Source organism: Mya arenaria, chromosome 2, assembly GCF_026914265.1.
Source record: "Mya arenaria isolate MELC-2E11 chromosome 2, ASM2691426v1".
NCBI lineage: Eukaryota > Metazoa > Mollusca > Bivalvia > Myida > Myidae > Mya > Mya arenaria.
In genome coordinates this window covers 30,842,498-30,859,235 of record NC_069123.1, presented here as the reverse complement: position 1 = coordinate 30,859,235, position 16,738 = coordinate 30,842,498, and the positions used below count along the sequence as shown (strand labels likewise).

Here is a 16,738-nt window from a genome sequence, read left to right as displayed (position 1 = left end):
TATTCCATCCACAAAATGATCATTGATTATGCAATATAAAAATTTGGATGGATTGATGAACAGTGACTTCGAGCATGGTCAAACCACATTTACTGTCAATAATAACATTAAATTTCCAATATTTAAGCCACTGTGGATCCAAAACTCAATTTATTTTGTTACTATTTTATCAGAATGCTGTCCTTGACAGCTATCAATATGTACCACCATGCCATTTCTGTGAAGAACAACATTAAAGCTGCTGTATTTAAAAATATTTTGTAGATTATTTTGGAACTGTTTTGATGCTCTTTGGAATTATAGAGGAGTGAAAAATACTGGCATAAAATTCCAGTTTACGACTGGCATCAGATATTCTAGGAAAGTTGTAATTGCTGTGGGTTAATGTTATCGCTTGTTTGGCATCATAGGGAATAAAAATGGCCATACAGTCTTCTCTTTCTTTTGAGTCTGCACTATAATGACCACTGCTTAGAAAGATTTGTAGGCATGGATAGTCTCGGTATGCATTCATTATTCTGGCCAATGAAAGCAAAGTTGATTGAGCAAATGTGACTACATATCTCTAGAGGCTCAGATTTTGTTTACCATTTGAAGCCTTTGATCCCGGAAATACAGTTGGCTCTTACCACAGTCCTTAGACAATCTTATTTCACATTCTAGCTTATGCCAATGTCTGTGAAATAACTACAGTTTCTTTGCTGACATTTTCTTGGAAGGCCCAGTGGAGATGTTAATAACCTAATTTGGAATCAAAACAAGGCTTAAGAAACAAGGCAAATATTGCCTGGCATTTTGTCATGTCATTAATAACAGATAATCAGAGCTAATTTGTCTGAAACATAGATCAGAGAGTGTTGTCCTTTACAGCAACCAAGATGTGTCATAGTGCCATTCCTGAGTAGAATAACAGTACTTACAGCTGTATCTTAATTCCTTAAGTTGTTTCACTGCTCCTTGTAATCATAGAGGAGTAAAAACTCAAGCATGAACATTTTCCAATTTAAAACAGCATCAGAAATTCTAGAAGAGTTTTAATTGCTGTCGGTGACTGTTACATATTGATGGTGAGGAATAATAACTGCCATACTTTGTTCTCTTTGCATAGTTTTAGTTTGGCCACTGCGTTGTAAGTATGTCTCTTAGTTCTGTCAGGAAGAATAAGTTGTTGCCTGTATTGTTGATGCTTCTTCGATGTTTTATACGAGATTTATGCAAGAGCTCCAGTATAAGGTTTGCTGGGAGTGATGTCAGATGGGAAAGTATTGTGTTTGCTCATCTATATTTTGCCATAATAAAATTGTGTAAGTGTGTAAACAGACACTTGATGCTCAGGTCATGAATCCAACTAATGGGAAACACTTCAACCACACCTTAAGTTTCAACAAAGAGCAGTTAACATTCCAAAAAATCATACTGAGGCTCATTCCTTGATCTATTTGAATTGTTCTCACAAGATAGTACATCAGAATGGATATAATTGTCATGTTGGCATGCTTTCATTAGATATATACCTGTGGCTGGATCATCAAATATTTAATTGCCAGTTAATGATGTTCTTCTGTACAGGTTGTTCACTTATGTTTATATCTTTGAGCTAAATCATTCATTAAAACCTAATCTTGCTGAGCAGGGTGGAGAGAAGCATTTTCCAACATTATTGACAGCTTTCTGGTCTTGTTACAAGTAGTGAGAGGAAAACAATGATACTGGAAAATGTGGCAGCTAAATGAGCCTACTCCCAAGATGCATGATGGTGGTGTTTAGCTAGAATTTATGTAAGGCTGTAAGAAATAGGACAGCATTACCGGGTAATTTTGCACAGTGTGTTGGTGCTGTTTTTTTCATATCATATGCAACTGAAAGGGCCAATTGTCATGATTCTGGACTGTTGTATTGAAATATTGAGCTAAGTTTGATGGGTAGATCAAATTAGTTGCTTGCAATGTTGCAGTGATGGTATCTGAATTGTGTTGCTTTTTCACACTTTACTTTCTGCCCCTGAAAATGGTGATTAATGACAGTAAAACAATAGTATTTAGATATACTAGATCCATTGCATTATCCAGTTGGTATACCCTTGGACATATCATGATCAATGATTGACCAACGTGGTTTGCTCAAAATGGTTTTGTTTTTGGAAATTGACATAGTCACAAAAAGAAATTGATTTTAGGTCCATGTAATATGTAATATTCTTTTGCCTAGAAGATTGGAAAGCAAACAATACACTTGGGCACTTGTGTTAAGCTCCTACATGTTTGTCAGTGGCAATGGTCGAATGGTAAGCATAATGGACTCGGTATCTGAGGATCCTGGGTTAAATCCCTACTCAGAGCTTCATTAATATTTAGGACTCAGATTTTCTGCTGTGAAACTAAAACCTTTTGTAGATTCTTGGAGCTTCTTGCATTTTTTTTGTATTCCGAATAGAATTATGGAGGAGACAAAATCTACAGGCATAAAATTCCAATTAATGACCCAGGCATCAACATTTCTAGGTGATTTGTAATTGCTGTAGGTTTATGGTAAAAGCCTTTTTGACATTGTTGTGAACAATTATGACCATACATTGTCCTCTTTTGTATAGTTGTGGTTTGGCCACTGTTCGGAAATGTTTTGTAGGTATGGTTAAAGTCTCTTTGTTTTGTCAGAAGCAATAATTCATTGCCTGTGTTGACTTTCTTGCATTGTTGATATTTCTCCCATGTTTTATTGGAGGGATGTATGCAGCAGCTCATGGATGCAGTTACTGTATTGCTGGGAGTGAGGTCACCTGGGACAGTTTTATGTTTGCTTATCGAAATTTATCCCATATTAGAGTTAAATAGCTGTATAGACAGACACCTTGTACTTGTCATGATCTCAACTAATTGGCAAAAAACATTGGTTAAATACTACTTGTGTCTTATAGAAATTCTCTTTCAGAATAAAAAGGTCTTAGGTTGCTTTTGTGATTGGTCCAATATTCAATAAGTTTTCTTATGTAATGACAATTTGTTGAATGAATTATTTTTTCAACATATAATTAAAACATGTTCCATATGCATCACATTTTTTATGCTTTCTGGTTTTTGTGTCGCCTGAAAAGACGACATATAGGGGTTACTTTTGTCTGCGGCGGCGTCGGTGGCCGCGTCCGGTGGCGGCAGCGGCTTCCGCGTCCCATTTTCGCTTGTCCGGCGTATATCTCCTAAACTATTAGTGGTATCAACTTGAAATTTCATATGTAGATAGATCTAATTGAGGGCAAGTGCAGTGCACAAGAACTGTTACCCTTGCTTCCATATTTTTAGAGTTATTGCCCTTTGTGATTTTTCATGCTTAAAGTTTTGTCCGGGGCATATCTTGTAGAATATAAGAGTTATTAACTTGAAACTTCATATGTAAATAGATCTCATGGAGGGCAAGTGCAGTGCACAATAAAAGTAACTCTTGCTTTCTTAGTTTTAAAGTTATTGCCCTTTGTTAATTTTCATGCTTAAAGTTTTGTCCGGGGCATATCTTGAAGAATATAAGAGGTATCAACTTCAAACTTCATAGCTAGATAGATCTCATTGAGGGCAAGTGCAGTGCACAAGAACCGTTACTCTTGCTGCCATATTTTTAGAGTTATTGCCCTTTGTTAATTTTCATGCTTAAGTTTTGTCCATGGCATATCTCGTAAACTATTGGAGGTATCAACCTGAAACTTAATTATTCTGTAGGTATATCTGATTGAGGGAAAGTGCAGTGCACAAAAACCGTAACTCTTGCATCTATATGTTTAGAGTTATTGCCCTTTGTTAATTTTCAAGCTTAAATTTTGTCCGGGGCATTTCTCGAAAACTATAAGAGTTATGAACTTGAAACTTTATAGATAGATAGATCTTATTGAAGGGGATCGCAGTGCACTAAAACTGTATCTCTTGCTTCCATATTAGAGTTATTGCCCTTTGTTAATTTTCATGTTTAACTTTACCTTGCACATCATTGTCTATAAATGAATAAAATGCCAATCTAACAGCTATAATGTCGACAGTAGATAATTGGTCATGCGACACATCCAACTCGCGGAGTTCTAGTTATAATTAAGGCATCCCCTTTACATTTTCACAGCCCAAGTTTCTGCCAATTTCTGTGAAATAGCTACTGTATGATGTTTGCTGACATTAATTCTTTAAAGGCTCAGTGAAGATGTTAAAAACCTTTGGAATCAAAACAAGGCTTGTTACAAGGCAAACATTACCAGGCATTCTGATGTTGTCCATGACAGCAATCAATATGTGTCACAGTGCCATTCTGGTGCATCTGTGTTTCTTAAGTTCTTAGAGCTGGTTGCGGTCTCTTTGGAATTATAGAGGAGAGAAAAGTACATTCATAAAATTCTGATTTGCCACCGGCATCAGAAATTCTAGGAGATTTTTAATTGCTATGGGTTTAAAGTTATGGCTTGTTTGACATGGTGGGGAAGAATTACAACCATACTTTATTATCTTTATTATCTCAATTGTGGTTTGGCCACTGCTAAGAATGTTTTGTAGGCATGTCTCTTTGTTCCGTCAGAAACAAACAGATGATGCAATCAATATGTGCCAACATGCCATTTCTGTGTAGAGCAACTGTAAAGCTGCTATATTTTAAAAAATATATTGAAGACTCTCTTGGACCTGTGTGCATGCTTCTTGCAATCATAGAGGAGCAAAAAAAAAACAGGCATAAAATTCTAATTATGACTGGGATTAGAAATTCTAGGAGATATTTCAAATGCACAATGACATAATTATGTTAATTGCTGTCAAGGACAACACTCTCTGATCTATATTTCAGACAAATTAGCTCTGATTATCTGTTATTAATGACATGACAAAATGCCAGGCTATGTTTGCCTTGTTTCATATCTTTCCTTTGATTCCAAATGAGGGTATTAACATCTCCACTGGGCCTATCAAAAATGTCAGCAAACATACTGTTGTTATTTCACAGACATTGGCATAAGCTATAATGTGGAATGAGATCTCTTCTGACTGTGATAAAAGCAAACTGTATTTCAGGGATCAAAGGCTTCAAATGGTCAACGAAATCGGAGCCTCTAGATATATTCAGTCACATTTCCTCAACCAACTATGCTTTAATTGGACAGAAAAATGAAATCATATAATAATGCCTACAGGTCTTCTTAACAATGGCCATAGCACATTTATGCCAAAGAGATATGTATGACCATTATTATTCTCCATGATGCCAAATAAGCCATAACATTAAAATCATAGCATTTTAAAAATCTCTGATGCTAGTTGTAAACTGGAAGTTTATGCCTCTATGATTCCAAGGAGCATGCAAAAAACAAGAGAATTCACCAAAAGATTCTGAAAAAAAAAACAGCAGCTTTACAGTTGTTCTACTCAGATATGGCATGGAGGCACATAATGATTTCTGCAAGGACAACACTCTGATAAAATAAGTACAAAATAATTTTGGATCACAAGTAGAATATATTTTAAAAAATAAACGTTATTATTGACTGATGATGTGTTGTGACCATCCTCCAAGTCACTGTTTGTCAATAAATTCACATTTTTTTTTTATTATAATGGCATAATTATGTTACAACGCATTTATTGTAATTTATAACATTTAATTTCTAAAATTTCAGCCACTGTGATTGGATCAATCTCCAAAGCAACCAAACATATTATTATTATGAAAAAGAAGTACTCTTAAAGACACTATAGATATTTTACCAATGTTTCTGCACATAAATTGAGTTCATAACCTGACAATCAAGTATCATTCAACACAGCAATCTAATTTTATTACGGGAAAATAAAGATGAGCAAAAAAAACCTGTCCCATGGGACATCACTCTTAGCAATACAATAACTGGAGCTGCTGCACACATCTCCATTAAAAGGAAATGGTAGACACATCAACAATGTTTGTCTTCACAGCTTTCTAAGTCTATAATGGGCGAAATATAGATGAGCAAACATAAAACTGCCCCATGGGACATCATTCCCAGCAGTAAAATAACTGGAGGTGCTGCATACATCTCCAATAAAACATGGCTGAAACATCAACAATACAAGCAACAATTTACTATTTCTGACAGAAAAAATAGACAGCCTACAAAACATTTTTAACAGTGACCAAACCACAATTGTTCAAAGAGAATGATGTAAGGCCATTATTATTCCCCACAATGTCAAACAAGCCATTACATTAAACTCACAGCAATTACTACTCTCCTAGAATTTCTGATGCCAGTCATAAATTGGAATTGAATGCACAAGGGTTTGCTCCTCTGTAATCACATTAGCGTACAAAACTGTGTGAGCTTTAAGAATTGAAGAAATACAAAGTAGCAGCTATTTATGTTGTTCGAAACAGGAATGGCATGGTGACATATATTGGTTGCTGTGATTTACAACCTACCTTGATTGCTAGCCTTGTTTTAATTCCAAATTAGGTTAGAAATATCACTGCTTGGCCTTTCAAGAAAACATAATACTGTAGATATTTTACAGATGTTGGCATAAGCTAGAATGTGGATTGAAATTGTCTTGGGATCCTTGTAAGGGCCATCTGGGATCATAGGCTTCAAATTGCATGAAAGAAATGGTTAACAAAGTCTTGGCTCGAGAGACATTTATTCACCTTTGCATGTTCAATCAAGTTTAAATTAATTTTACAGAATCATTAATGCTTTCCTGGTGATTGAAGGTATGTCAGAGTCTGTCCAGAAATGCCAGATTTTGCTACCCCATTCTGACAGAACTCAAAGAGATGGCTTGAACAGCAAACACATTTCCATGTAAAACACAACTGCATGCAGTAAAAATGTCAGAGCCACACAGACAATGCAAACCAGAGACCATAGGATCTGATGTTCATAGTTTGTGTATTTTTTACATTTTTACTGCCCAAAATTGTTTTTTTTTACAAAACCAAGCCATGTCCGTTTGAGTTCCATCAGGAAGAGTTTTTTTTCAAACCCTGGTATTCTAGACATAGTCTCACACCCTATAAACATTTTTCACCAACATCAATAACTATTCTGTCACATTAAATCAATCTTGATTGAGCTTATGTTAATTTTGACTAAATGGCTCTTAGAGGCTATTTTGTATATACAATATGTAGCCTATGATTCCAGAATTATAGTATGCTCTTTCAACAAGGCCAAGAAAATCTCATTCCACATTCTAGCTAATGCCAACATCTGTGAAATATCTACAGTATTTTGTTTGCTGACATTTTCTTGAAAGGCTCAGCAGATATGTTAATAACCTAATTTGGAATCAAAACAAGGCTTCCAAACAAGGCAAACATTGCCAGGCATTCTGTCATGTTATTAATAACAGATAATCAGCGCTAGCTTGTCTCTTTAGATAAGAGAGTGTATGCTGTCCATGATAACAGCATTACCAATTAATAATAAAACCCTTGGTTGCCTTGGAGATTCTTCCAATCACAATGGCCTAAATTTTGGAAATTAAATGTCATAATTGATAATGAATGTGTGGTAACCATGTTTGAAGTCTATGTTTATCATTCCTTCACAAAATAATCAGCCATAAAAAGATGTGGATGGATTGATGAACATTGACTTGGAGCATGGTCAGAACACATCAACTGTCAATATTAACATTTAATTTCCAAAATTCAAGCCACAGTCGATTCAATATTCAATTAATTTGTATTACTTTTATCAGAGTGTTGTCATTGTCAGCATCACCATGCCATTTCTGTGTAGAACATCTGTAAAGCTACTATGGGTTAAATGTTTTGGCTTGTTTGGCATAATGGGGAATAATAAATGCCATACATTCTTCTCTTTGGCATGAGTGTGTTTTGGCCAGTGCTATTTGAATGATTTGTAAACATGAATCAAGTCTCAATATGCATTGAATATTCTGTCCAATCAAAGCAATCTTGATTGAGCAAATGTAACTAAATTTCTCTAGAGAGGCTCAGATTTTGTTAACCATTTGAAGCCTTTGATCCTGAAATTATGTCTCCCCCTCTCTGGGGGAGACATATTGTTTTTGCCCTGTCCGTCAGTCTGGTAGTCCGTCAGTCCGTCCGTACGTCACACTTCGTTTCCGATCGATAACTGGAAAACCGCATGACCTAGGATCACCAAACTTGGTAGGGAGGTTGGTCGTGAGGTGTAGAGGATCCCTATTGTTTTTGGGGTCACAAGGTCAAAGGTCAAGGTCGCGGCGACCCCCAATATAAAAAACATTTCTGCTCAAAATCTTGAGAACGGTTTGACCTAGGTTCACCAAACTTGGTAGGGAGGTTGGTCATGAGGTGTAGAAGATCCCTATTGTTTTTGGGGTCACTAGGTCAAAGGTCAAGGTCGCGACGACCCCCAATGTAAAAAACATTTCCGCTCAATATCTTGAGAATGGTTTGACCTAGGTTCACCAAACTTGGTAGGGAGGTTGATCATGAGGTTTAGAAAACTCCTATATTTTGGGGGGTCACAAGGTCAAAGGTCAACGTCGCTGTGACCTCTAATGTAAAAAAATATTTCCGTGCAATATCAGGAGAATGCTTTGATCTAGGTTCACCAAACTTTGAAGTGAGGTTGGTCATGATGTCTAGATGATCCCAATTGTTTTGGGGGTAACAAGGTCAATAGTCAAGGTCGTGGTGACCTTCCATGTAAAAATCATTTGCGTGTAATATCTTTATGTCTCCCCCATTCATGGGGAGACATATTGTTTTTGCCCTGTCCGTCAGTCAGTCCATCAGTCTGTCAGTCAGTCAGTCAGTACGTCACACTTCGTTTCCGCCCAATAACTATAGAACTCTTAGACCCAGGAACTTCATACTTGGTATGCTAGTTGGTCATGACTAGTAGATGACCCCTATTGAATTTGGGGTCACTAGGTCAAAGATCAGGGTCAACGTGACCTTGAGGTGAAGAAACGGTTTCCACTCAATAACTAAAGATCCTTTGGGTCCAGGAACTTCATACTTGGTATGCTAGTTTGTCATGACTATTAGATGACTCCTATTGATTTTGAGATCAAAAGGTCAAAGGTCAAGGTTACCTTCAGGTAAAAAATGTTATGTTGGCAGTGACCTTAAGCTTAAAAATGGTTTCTGCTCAATAACTAAAGAAAGCTTGTACCCAGGAACTTCATAGTTGTTCATGACTAGTAGATGACTCCTATTGATTTTGAGATCAGTAGGTCAATGGTCAAGGTCACCGTGACCTTGAGGTGAAGAAACTGTTTCCGCTCAATAACTAGAGAACGCTTGCAACCAGGAATTTCATACTTGGTATGCTAGTTGGTCATGACTAGAAGATGACCCATATTGATTTAGAGATCACTAGGTCAAAGGTCAAGGTTGCCATGACCTTGAAGTGAAGAAAAAGTTTCCGCTCAATAACTAAAGATCCTTTGGTTTCAGGAACTTCATACTTGGTAAGCTAGTTGTTCATGACTAGAAGATGACCCCTATTGATTTTCAGATCAAAAGGTCAAAGGTCAAGGTTACCTTCAGGTAAAAAATGATACGTTGGCGGTGACCTTAAGCTTAAAAATGGTTTCTGCTCAATAACTTAAGAACGCTTGTACCCAGGAACTTCATTCTTGGTACGCTAGTCGGTCATGACTAGTAGATGACCCCTATTGATTTTGAGATCAGTAGGTCAAAGGTCAAGGTTGCCATGACCTTGAGTTGAAGAAATGGTTACCGCTCAGTAACTAAAGAACACTTGCACCCAAGAACTTAATACTTGGTATGCAAGTTGGTTATGTAGATGATCCCTATTGATGTTGTGATCAGTAGGTAAAAGGTCATGGTCACGATGACTGTGAGCTGAAAAATGGTTTCCGATCAATAATTGAATAACGCTTGCGCCCAGGAACTTCATACAATGCAAACTTCGTTTACATTTTCCATGATTAATCAACAACACTTTCTTCTCTTCACTATTTAATATAATCGAATAAACCAAACTTCACTGTTGGTTTGTCTCCAGTCCAAAGTTACAAATTTCATGTCCATCATTTATTTTTTCTCAGCTACGACCACACAATAGGGGAGACAAGCGCTTTTTCAAAAAAGCAATCTCTAGTTACAGTTGGCTCTCACCACAGTCCCAAGACAATCTCATTCCACATTCTTGCATATGCCAATGTCTGCGAAATAGCATCCATGCTGATATTTTTTGAAAGGTCTAGTGGAGACCTCAATATGCTTATTTGGTCTAAAACAAGGGTACCGAACCAGACAACAATTGCCTGGCATTCTGTCATGTCATCAATAAGAGATGTCTGTAACATAGATCAGAGAGTGTTGTCCTTGACAGCAATCAATATGTGTCATCATGCCATTCCTGTCACAGTAGAATGCCAGTAATAACAGCTGTATTCCTTAATTTGCAACTGCTCCTTGTTATCACAGAGGAGCAAATATTTAAGCATGAACATTTTTAATTAATGACTGGCATCAGAACATTTTAAAATCTTTTAATTGATGTGGATGACATTGTTAAAAATAATGATTGCCATTTTTTCTTTTTGTACAGTTGTGGTTTGGTAACTGCTTTGTAGGGATGTCTCTTTTTTCTGCCAGAAGTATCAGTTGTTACTTGCATTGTTTCTGCCATGTCTTATTGAAGATATGCAGCAGCTCCAGTTATTGTAGTGCTTTAGTGATGTCCCATGGGACAGTTTTATGTTTGCTCATCTATATTTTGCCCATCATAGAATTAGATAGCTCAGTGTAGACAAGACACTTGATGGTTGCCATGAATTGAACTTATGGGGAAAACATTGGTAAAATAGTTGTAGTGCCATTAAGAAAACCACTCCTTTAGTATAATAATTTGTTTGATTGCTTTGGAGATTCATCCAATCACAGTGCCCTGTATTTTTAAAAAAATGTTATAAATGACAATGAATGTGTCATGACCATGCTGGTAGTCATTCTTCATCATTCCATTTACAAAATTATCATTTATTATGCAATATTAAAAATGTGTATGCATTGATGAACATTGGATTTGAGCATGGTCAGAACACATTAACTGTCAATATTAACATTTAATTTCCAAAATTCAAGCCACAGTGGATCCAATATTAAATTTATTTGTAATAATTTTATCAAAGTGTTGTCATTGACAGCAATCAATGTGTCACCATGCCATTTCTGTGTAGAACATCTGTAAAGCTACTGTATTTTGAAATATTTTGTGGATTATCTTTGAGCTGGTTGAGTGCTCCTTTGAATCATAGAGGAGTGAAAAATACTGGCATAAAATTTCAGTTTATGACTGGCATCAGATATTCTAGGAGATTTAATTTTAATAAATGCTGCCTTGAGTGTGTTTTGAACACTGCTTAGAATTTGTAGACATGAATATAGTCTCAATATGGATTGAATATTCTGGCCAACTAAATCACCCTTGATTGAGCAAATGTGACCAAAAATCTCTAGAGAGGCTCATATTACGTTGACCATTTGAAGCCTTTGATCCTGGAATTACAGTTGGCACTTACCACAGTCTGAAGACAATCTCATTCCACGTTCTAGCTAATGCCAATGTCTGTAAAATAACTACAGTATGATGTTTGCTGACATTTTCTTGGAAGGCCAAGTGGAGATGTTAATAACCTTATTTGGAATCAAAACATTATGCTTAGAAACAAGGCAAATATTGCCTGGCATTTTGTCATGCCATTAATAACAGATAATCAGAGCTATTTTGTCTGAAATATAGATCAGTGAGTGTTGTCCTTGACAGCAATCAATATGTGTCATTATGCCATTCCTGAGTAGAATAACAGTACTTACAGCTGTATCTGTATTCCTTAAGTTGCAACTGTTCCTTGTCATCACAGAGGAGCAAAGATTCAAGCATGAACATTTCCAATCTCTGACTGCATCAGACATTCTAGAAGAGTTTTAATTGCTGTTGGTGACATGGTGAGGAATAATAATTGCCATACTTTGTTCTCTGTGCATTGTGGTTTGGCCACTGTTTTGTTGGGATGTCTCTTTGTTCTGTCAGAAGCAATAACTTCTTGCTTGCATTGTTGATGTTCCAGCCATGTTTTATTGGAGATATGTGCACCAGCTCCATGCAGTTATTGTAGTGCTGGGAGTGATATCACCTGGTTTTGCTCACAGTGATTGGGAGGGAATGAGCTGAATTTTGACCTTTACAAAATTTAGTGACATCAGTACTCTATTTAGACAATTCGAGATTTTCTGACTTTGTAAAAGTGCCGTAATTCATAGTTATTTATGCTAGATAGTTGGTAGGAGTGACCCCTTTGATGAATCTGAAGAAAGAAAAATATATTTTAGGTTATTTTAGGTAAAATGTCACTAATTTTGTAAAGGTCAAAATTCAGCTCGTTCCCTCCAAATCCCTGTGGAAATATCCAATACTCAATAGATTTTGTCATAATTTTATAAATGCTGAAGTGATAATTATTCTGATTGAAATATTAATGCCCAAAATAATTAAAATATATTACTTCCAGTTTCTGAGATTTCTGGTTTTCATTCACTGTAGTGTCTGTGGCTTTATGGTATTTTTTAAACAGCCTGAGGTATGTTTTTTGGAAATGTGTTATGCAGGGCTACAGCAGACCTTGATTATTTTTGTTCCAAGCCATGATGAGTTCTGTGGAAGGTATTGCAAAACCTGGCATATCTGGGCAGAGTCTGACACATATCAAACTTTCACCCGTTCTATACTAGCCTACAGATTAACTGTAAAACAAAACACATTAACAGTGATGATAAGGGTTACCTGTATTGTATCAAAAAAGTGGTGATATAATCTGATTGTTGGTTATTTGATCATAATGAAATGAAACACACAGAAAATTGAACTGTCTTATGTGTACCATCAGCATGTTATAAGTTGACTTAGAGGTATTGCCATTATGTGGAGACAGAATTGAAACAATTGTCTTTCGAATATTATGATTTACTTATTTTAGAAACTCATTTTAAATATAATTGCAAAACTTCTCTATCATGCCAAGTGGTTTCAAGCATGGCTTATTTTTTTTAAAAGCACAAAGTCTAGGAGATCTGAGGTGGTATTCAATATGCGACTTAAAGCTTCACTCTCACAGATTGAATGTTTTGACAACTTTTCTAATTTTTTTGTCTTGGACCGAGCCATTTTTTGCGAAAATCCATGGAAACCAGCGATACAAGACTAAAAAAGATAAAAAAGTTGTAAATATGGTAAATCTGTGAGAGTGCAGCTTTAAGTCAATCTTATGATCATACATCATGGACTCCACTTACTATATAGGTACATTATTTATATTGAGTAATCTGATTAGCCACATCGTTAGATCCAATTAAGACCAATATTGAATATGTGACCCCACCGCTGTCTATTGCCCTTAAGCCCAGGTCCCTTACTGTAATTGTTGTTATTATTTTCCACAACAACTCAGTTCCTGATGTAAACCAAGTAGTTTTTGTCTTGTAGGGTTTGTTTGCCAGCTGGATTCCAGAAATCGCAGACATCCTTGGCAAGCAGAACAAATATGGGGGATCCTACAAAAAGGAGCGGGGCAAAAAGTAAGTTCAAAATGTTCATAAACTAAACCAAGTTTATGTGTCGCTTACAAAAAGGTCATGGTCAGATTGATTTTTTATGCATGGTGAACCTAAAAAATTATGGCCACTGTCGACAGTTAACATATCTGATTTGCTGAATTCTAGTTTTTACGTATATACTAAGGGCCCACTATTGGAAGCATCTCTGTTTAATGGCTTCTTGCATTTACCACCAGCAACCAGGAACAATTGCTGCTAAGGAAATTAATGGTCTTAATTATCATTTACAATCAAGCTATGAATGAAACAAAAACATGGAAGTCACTGTTAATGCATCACAACACTTTATTCATCTTTTTTTTTCAGGCATATAGTTGTATGCGGCCACATCACGTATGACTCAGTCGCCAACTTTCTCAAAGATTTTCTACACAAGGACCGTGAAGATGTGGATGTGGAGATCATCTTTGTACACAAGTAACAATGCTAGCTTTTAGTTTTCTTCATTTTAAGCTTGTCTGGTTTGAGGTATTGTTATAACCTTGGTGTCTGTAGCGGGATGGCAAAAACTTCTTCATTGGCCATAAGTAAAAATTTGTTGCCAGAGATGATATGCACATGTAAAGCAGGACCCATAGCTCTGACTTTTTAGCTCGAAAATTTGTAGAATAAGGTGGCTTTACTCCCCGCCCTGGTGTCAGCGCCTGCATGGCGTCAGTGTCAAGTTTAAGTTTTGGGAAAAGTTGGCATTTAAAATTATAAATTATACCTCTGATTCCCTTTCTTCAATTTACTTAATACTTCATAAAGCTGTTCTGGACCATCACACAATGAGGTTACGTAACACCATATTATCCTGAATACAAATTATGCCCCCTGATTGACTTAGGAACTGTCGATCATTAAAAACCTGGTTTCGTCACATTGCTGCATTTCTTTTTAACTTTTTTATTTGATTCTTTTTTTATTGTTTTGGCAGGCACATATTACATAATTTTTGTATTCATATCTAAGACAAAGCAACATATAGTCGAGCATGATGTCCTACAGCTCTTATTTTATGAGTAATGCCCCTTTTCGACTAAAAAAACAACAGATCGCAAGCTTAGCGCATATCGGTTGTAACTGACATTTTTTCCAAAAGTGACATTTTCATATTTTTTCCAAATATTTTCTAAACCTCCAAAATATCCAAAACATTTAGCTCTGTTATTTAAGGATAAATGTATATTATTTAAGGCCATAATTGTCAAAAGATCTGAAAATGGCCATTTATTTTTGGGTGAAATGATTGTAACTGTAAATTATTGTGTCAAAATAACATTGAGAAGGGATGTAAGTCCGATATTTTGATGACATCTTAATTATTTTACATTGTTTTTGCAGAGACAACAGTAAGATTGATTAAAAGAGATTAATTTTTTTAACTAAACTCCCAATAAAATGAAAAAAAGGCATGTTTAGACATCATAATTTCGAACAATATCTCACATTTTATCCCTTAAATCTAATTTACGGTAATCATTTATATAAATAATAAATGATGGCTGGCATTTGCATTGTGGCACTTTTGTTGGAATTTCCATCTGTGTAGAGCTGTGTACCAGCTCAGATTCAATCATCGTTTTGTTTGTTTGTTCCTGTCTGGTTTCTATGTCTTGAAATTGAAATCTGGCACCAAAAGATCCTTTAGGTACTGCTCAAATGCTTTGCACAAACTGCCAAAGAAATCAGCTAATGGGTTTTCTGATATAAACAATTGTGTAAAAGGTGACATCCAAGATAAACATCAGACTTTCCTTTGAATGTCAGAGACACACATTTACAAAATAAAACAATTTACTTGATTAGCGCTTGTAGACATTACAATGTTTCTGAAATGTTTGTTTATTTCTTTAAATGGCTGATTTGTCATGATACTTCTAACCAGACTTCTGTAAGATAAGCATTTCTGCTTAAGAAATGTAGTCTCAGATTTTTTTTTACACATTTTATAGCATTGGAACAATAACAAAATCTTGCAGAAGGAGCTTTTTCGAGTTTGTTGCCTGGTTAATATTGAGAATCAATAGCTCTTTCTTCTCAGAAGAAAAAAAAAGAAGATTGAAATTAAACAAAAATGAGAATGATTTTAAAAGTAGCTATGAGATTCTATTTTATTTAAAAGATATTGGTAAAAAAAAATGATTCTGTAAGGCACAACAAAAAGTTTCCAGTTTCCCGACCAATCGTAAGTTTTGCACCTGAACCAACTTTTTATTACTGCCACCAGACATTTTTTTCTGCCTGTTATCTTTGTTTCATCTTTATGGGTATTTCTTTCCAGGAAGTTCTTGTGACGAGATACCTAAATGAACCGATTTATATAGCATGTCTAGTATATAAACATTGATCCATAAAAAATGGTGACTTTTTAAGTCACTCAGTGCACAGTTTTATCTATTAGTGCCATTTGTAAGGTAAATCATTGCTACAAAAGTGCATCAACTTGTTCGGAGATGTCTTTAAATAAATTGTTCAATATGGCATAGCTAGAATTCTTATGTAAGGACAATGTCATAACTATGTTTTTACTATATAGCCCTGTATTATTTATATAATGATACATTACAGAGCCTTACCTGATTTAGAGTTAGAGGGGCTGCTGAAGCGACACTTCACCCAGGTTGAATTCTTCCAGGGAACCGTAATGGACGCCATCGACCTTGAGAGGGTCAAGGTCAGTAGGAGGTTAATGATATTGAGGCTTAAAAGGCCTCAGTCGTGTTTTGGCCCACAAAAATGAGTTTTCCTGGTAATGCATTTGAAAACACTTATATTACAGAGTTTAATCTTTGATAATGAAGTGCAGAAGAAAAAACTAATGTATCAAAAAACCTTTTCTATTTTGGAGTAATTCCAGGCTGGTAGAGTCGAGAAAAAAGATAGAAAACTGATATCATATCCAGTTACCCACAGGGACAAGTAGATAAGCTGATAGCTATTTTAACCTTTATTGAATACATTGGTATTATCACATGATAATGTCAATCAACCTATTACACTACAGCCTTTTGCTGAATCACCTGACTAATGCTTTTCAAAAATTGGGGACTTCAAAGACAATATTTGAGAATATATCAAAATTTGTTGAAGGGTTCCAGCCATCAGTATTTGAGTTGTAACACTCCTCATGATTTGCAACACTTTATTTGAAATAAAA

At 35.7% G+C, this 16,738-nt stretch overlaps 1 protein-coding gene across 8 annotated transcripts in view; it reads left to right on the top strand.

Moving 5' to 3' along the window:
* Window positions 1–16,738, top strand: part of LOC128246166 (calcium-activated potassium channel slowpoke-like) — a 94,935-nt gene that overhangs the window by 33,142 nt on the left and 45,055 nt on the right. For all 8 annotated transcript variants that reach the window (XM_052964406.1, XM_052964391.1, XM_052964398.1 and 5 more), the window contains exons 7-9: window positions 13,466–13,557; window positions 13,903–14,013; window positions 16,150–16,255. In XM_052964406.1, coding sequence (XP_052820366.1) covers window positions 13,466–13,557; window positions 13,903–14,013; window positions 16,150–16,255 — 309 coding nt within the window. The remainder of the gene's footprint in view (window positions 1–13,465; window positions 13,558–13,902; window positions 14,014–16,149; window positions 16,256–16,738) is intronic.